Source organism: Labeo rohita, chromosome 2 (genome assembly GCF_022985175.1).
Source record: "Labeo rohita strain BAU-BD-2019 chromosome 2, IGBB_LRoh.1.0, whole genome shotgun sequence".
Lineage (NCBI taxonomy): Eukaryota > Metazoa > Chordata > Actinopteri > Cypriniformes > Cyprinidae > Labeo > Labeo rohita.
The window spans coordinates 3,689,084-3,695,214 of NC_066870.1; the positions used below are offsets into that span (position 1 = coordinate 3,689,084).

Consider the following 6,131-nt stretch of genomic DNA (forward strand, 5'->3'; position numbering starts at 1 on the left):
AGTGTAGTAAAACCAGTAAATTTTGAACTTTTTTTGACTTTTTTTTTTTTTGACTTTTTTTTTGAAAATCTAATAAAAATGCAGAAATGTGAAGTGGTAGGTTTAGAGTTAGGGGATAAAAAATAGAGTTTATACAGTAGAAAAACTATTGAATGAACCCATAACGATAGAAATACCTGTGTGTGTGTGTGTGTGTGTGTGTGTAATAGATGAAAAAAATTTAATCTCACTTTGTTCCAGTGTTCTGAACTTCATGTGAATTGTCCATGTGTAATGAAATTACATATAGTACTTTTGTTTCTGTTTGACTTTCACAAACTGTCCATGCAAAGCTCTGATCATAGCTGAAATCATTCATGTATCTCATGTCCCTGAAAGTTCAGAGTGTGCAGAACTGTAATCTCAGGAATGGGTGAAAACTTTGAAGTGAACTAAAATGTAATTTTTATATATGTAACATAGTTTCCAAACTTAGCTTTGATTAAGTTACTATAATTCTAAAATCCGAAACATTTTAACAATACACTAATTTGATCTCCAGATTGGAACAGGATAAGTTCCGCTGCTTTAGTGTTCAAATCAAATAGATATCGATGTTTAATCAAGGCTGGATTATGCACTTCTCTGATACTAAGTGTAGAAAAACTAAAGATTTCTCATTAATTTTGCCTGCCTTTTCTCCACTCTCTCACTCACTCTTTCTGCCCCCGTAGCTTAAACCCGCCCCCTGTTTCATTAGCAGGACCTGCCCTATAAATACTCTCTTTTGGCAGAGAAACTTACTCAGTGCCCTCAGAAACCCCCACACTGACACATCCAAGTGCCCAGAGCTGCCAGTCATGAAGGAGCTGAAGAGCAAGGCGTTCTGGAGGGCCGTTTTGGCCGAGCTGGTGGGTATGACCCTCTTCATCTTCCTCAGCATTACAGCTGCAGTTGGAAACCCCAACAATACCAATCCAGATCAGGAGGTCAAGGTGGCTCTTGCGTTTGGCTTGTCCATCGCCACTCTTGCCCAAAGCCTCGGTCACATCAGCGGAGCCCATCTGAATCCAGCTGTGACGCTGGGCTTGCTGGCCAGCTGTCAGATCAGCTTGCTGAGGGCTGTGATGTACATCGTGGCCCAGATGTTTGGTGCGGCGCTGGCGAGCGGCATCGTGTATGGCGTCACCAAAGGGGATGCCCTCGGGCTAAATACGGTGAGTACGCTGATCTTCAGTATCTCTGATAAGACTGCTCTGTTTACTTCTTTCAGTCTACTTACTATTTTAAAATAACCATTATGTAAATTTTTTAACAAATCTCCAAACGGGAATAATCTGATCTGTAATAGAATGTAAATTTCAAATCTAGCAAACTGATGATTTGTTAATTTTCATGAATTAATAATTAGAATAACTGAGAAATTTAAATTGGTAAAAATATATAAATGTATATATAACTTTTTTTGTATCTTTGTATTTTCACTTTTTACAGAACACTAAAGTGTTTGTATTACATTTTATATATGTTACTATATTATTACTATAATATTACATTATTACATATCTTACCTGTTAGAAATATCAGCAGGATTTCCAAAAATAAAATAAAATAACCTTTTAAAAATTACAAATAGTAAACCGAACAGCTAAAATCGTAAAAAAGTTTCTCATTAATTGAAATTTTAAAATTGAAACTTTAAATAAATATAATAAATACAAATAAAAATATATGGATATTTAAAACAAAAATAAACTAAGTAAATTATAAACACAACAAATTACTAAAACTATAAATAATATATAAACTATAAGTAATATAAAAATACAAACTGATTCAAAATATAAACAAACTATAGTTTCTTAGTGACACTAAAGCAACACAGTTCAGTGCGTCAGAATCAGTCACTGTGAAGGGGCGTGTGGGCTGACGATACTCTTATCATCCGTCTTCAGAGGCGGCGTTCTTTCCAGTGATTATGTTTTCTTAACATTTCAAGAAGGCGTAATGCACTTATTTGCTTTGCCAGTAAACAGAGTCATATCATGTTATTGCTGAGTGAAGGCTGTAAGAAGGCTGTCCTCTGACCTAGAAACTATTACTTACAGAGGTGTATTTACATATATATTATTCATGCTTATACCTCTTTTTATAGCTTTAAGTTATAAAAGGAGTGTTTCATTCGCTTTAAATTGATTGCGATGCCGAAGCATGCAAATAAAGGATTAGAAATACTGATTAGTGGTTTGAATTTTCACAAAAATCTTTGTGTCATTTATTTGTTTACAGATCAACAATGATATTTCTCCCGGTCAAGGTGTTGGTATTGAACTCTTCGCTACCTTCCAGCTAGTGTTATGTGTCATAGCAACCACAGACAAAAGAAGGCGGGACGTGACAGGCTCCGCCCCTCTGGCCATCGGCCTCAGCGTTGGTCTGGGCCATTTGACAGCCGTGAGTAATCAGCATTCACACTTCTCCTGCTCTTGTCTCCGTTCTGCATCTGCATTCCTGTAAATGTAGTAAATATTGCCAGGGTTACCATATGAATACATAAAGCAACACCACATGAATAGAGTGATGTTTAGTTATGTAAATTAGCTTCTGCTTTAAGAGAAATTAAAATAAGGTAGCCTGACCAATCAGAAAAGAGGCAGCTTATTTCTCCTGCTCAATCACCCATGACTCTTTTGTTTTGTATTGTTTCTGTGTGTAGATCAGTTTCACGGGATGCGGGATCAATCCGGCTCGATCCTTCGGACCTGCAGTGATTCTGCGGGATTTTACCAACCACTGGGTAAAATTACATTTTTGTTTTCCCCTTTGAATATTAATACAAAAATATCTAGAGAATGAATATGTGAAATGTAAACCATTCAGGGTCTTATCAGAAGGCAGAATCAGCTCATGTTGAACTTTTATAGTTAATGAGTAACACTTGTATTGTTTTAGATGAATGTCTAGTCAGGAATAATCTATAGTTAACCTAGTTAAATCACATGTTTATTATTGTTTGCTAAGGGTTACTTAGTGTACTTAAAGTCTTAGATAGCATATGTACATGCAGAGATGTCTATTTAAAGGAACAGTTCATCCAAAAATTAAAATCCTTTCATCATTTGGTCACCATCAAGTTGTTCCAAACCTGTCTGAGTTTCTTTTTTTTTGTTGTTGTTGTTGTTGTTGAACATGAAGATATTTTGAAGAATATGGGTAACCAAACAATTTTTGGTCCCCACTGACTTCCACAGTATTAAAAAAAAAAAATACTATGGAAGTGAATGGGCATCAAAAACTGGTTACCAACATTCTTCAAAATATATGTTCTTTTGTGTTCAGCAGAAAAAAGAAACTCATACAGGTCTGGAATAACTTGAAGGATTTTCATTTTTGCATTAACTGTCCCTTTAAAGTGCATATTTTTATCATGTAGATGTATTGTTTGCTTACCTGCAATACAGTGCTGAATAATCATTTCAGAAATGGCTTTTAAGATGTTTATGAGAGGTTTGTACACAAAGACATCTTGGAGATGGATATAGTGACATGAACGAACTCTATACCTTAAGTATGTTTGGTACAGACATTAATGATACCTCAAATTCAGCTTATTGAGGAGAAATGAACTATTAAAATCTGATACACTGTATACTGGCATTAGAGGATGACTCAAGTCATATTTGGAGACCAGAATATCACATAGATTGTGAGTGACACTTGACTTGGGCTTGTAAGCAAACCCAGAACTGAAATAAAAACGGGTTACTCTTTATACTGATGTCGACTACAAGTAACTTTGCGAGTACATGTGAACTAACTACAACTTTAAAAAAATCTGTAAAATTTACGGTAAAAAAGAAAACAGCAGCTGTGGTTGCCAGAATTTTACCGTAAAAAAAATATGGTAGCAACATTTGGAGTTTTACGGTTTTAACTTAAATTTACATTTAAATACCGCAATTTCATTAACTGATATAATGTTAACGTACCAATCTATTGAAGTACTAAAATCTGTTTTGTACCTTTGTAAAACACTGATAACCACCAAAACCATGTGGTGATAAGAACATCACATGATGAACCAAAGCCCATCACAAGCAGCTTGTGTCATTCACACAAACACTAAACACCATCATGGTAACACACATGAAGCTGAAATAATGCAATAAACATTCATTTAACAACATTAGATGTAACCCTAATGTACAAAACTGATAAGAAAAAACTAAGAAGAAACAGTTATTTCAACAGCATCAAATTCTGGGAATGTCAATTTACGGTTATTCACTGTAAATTTAATGTTCTTTTTCACTTCCGAAAACTGTATACTACCGTAAAATTACATGCAATGTCAAATACAGTTTTTCACTGTATATAGTAGCAGAACTTACCGTTAACCATTTAACAGGTTTTTACTGTAGCATTTTTGCAGTTTTTTACCGTTAAATTCATGAGTCATTTTTACAGTGTATCGTTAGAGATTTAGTAGACTGTTAGATTATGGTTAGGGTAGTAGAATAAGTTGAAATGTACTTGCAGAGTAACTTACAGTTAACAGAATGTCTAAAGTGCACCGAAATGTGGTGTAGAAACTATTTTCACTTAGAAATGGCAAGTAAATTTCACAAAAAATAACAAAGAAATATCAAGCAGCACACTGGATTAAACACAAAATTTTGAAGTACAAAAATAGAAATAGTGTTTACTTGCAAAACAAACTCCAATAAAATTGCAACAAATCTTCCAAAAATAATTTTAGTACTGGCATGCACCCTCAAAAATGTTTTATATGATATAACATATCCAGCCCCTCTCTTAAACACATATACTTTTAAATATTTTTGAATTTGCTGTTTCCAGCTGATGTTTGAAATGATTTCTCTGCTGTTTTCAGGTCTATTGGGTAGGCCCTATGTGTGGAGGTGTGGCAGCTGCGCTGGTCTATGACTTTCTGCTCTACCCTAAAATGGACGACTTCCCCGACCGCGTGAGAGTGCTGGTGTCTGGCCCGGCCACAGACTACGACGTCAACGGTACTGATGATCCCCCTGCTGTCGAGATGACATCAAAGTGACGCGATACTCTGCGTATTTAGTGTATGATATTCTTCAAGGCCACAAATCATCTGTAAATAAATCAGTTTTTCCCCACAGGGAAATAGCATTAATTTTAATTGCCTATATGACAGTGTGGAATTGCAAATGTAAAACCGTCTTTGTAGTTGTTTAAAGGGACCGCTGGCATTTTGTATGGACTGGTTAGAGTTTTGTATTATTGTTTTTATTCTTATTTAGTGAATCAGTATGTACCTCAGGAAATTTATACCGTTTTCACTATTTTCGAATTTTTCACAAAATGTAGAATCACTTTGTGTTTTTGTGAGCTTTTTTCACTTTGTATTGTTCTATGTGTACACTATGCTATTGTTTTTTGTAATTAAACTTCAGGATGTTTAATCTTAAATATAAGTGTGTTTTTCTTCAAATTACAGTTCAAGTGAAAATCAAGTTTAAATATTAGTTGATGTTTTTGATTCATATATTTTCAATCACAAATATATTTTTTCAATCAAAACCTAAATGCAGTTCATTTTCAGATAGTTAGACTTGACTTAGACTTTAACTATGAACATGAACCTGAATCATGATGCTAGAAACTCCCAACAGTGGGTAAACTCAAACAAAGGGACAGGGCACTAAGGAAACAAGAGTACTATAAATACTAGGGCTAATGAGGCACGAGACACAAATGAGAACAATCAGGAAATCACAGACGGGAAACAGGAACTACAACTACAAACTAAGAGACTAGACAACAAAACAAGAGCACAAAAGACACAGAACTCTGACAATAGCAATATTTCACATTTCAGAGATGCCGTACGTCTCATTTCAAGTGTTTTTTGAAAAGCATCTGCTAAATTTATACATGTATTGAAACTTCTCTAATCTTGCATGGGTCTTAAAGGAGAAGTCCACTTCCAGAACAAAAATTTACAGATAATGTACTCACACCCTTGTCATCCAAGACGTTCATGTCTTTCTTTCTTCAGTCGTAAAGAAATTATGTTTTTTGAGGAAAACATTTTCAGATTTTTCTCCATATAATGGACCGATATGATGCCCCGAGTTTTAACTTCCAAAACGAAGTCC

The 6,131-nt window shown here is 34.8% G+C and overlaps 1 protein-coding gene across 1 annotated transcript; it reads left to right on the forward strand.

The window, feature by feature from the left end:
- Positions 1 to 761: 761 nt before the first annotated feature.
- aqp1a.1 (aquaporin 1a (Colton blood group), tandem duplicate 1) lies at positions 762 to 5,442 on the forward strand. Its single transcript, XM_051095340.1, has 4 exons — positions 762 to 1,196; positions 2,269 to 2,433; positions 2,696 to 2,776; positions 4,874 to 5,442. Exons 1-4 carry the CDS (start codon positions 840 to 842, stop codon positions 5,051 to 5,053), a joined length of 783 nt encoding a protein of 260 aa, XP_050951297.1. The 5' UTR covers positions 762 to 839; the 3' UTR covers positions 5,054 to 5,442.
- The last annotated feature ends 689 nt before the right edge of the window (positions 5,443 to 6,131 follow it).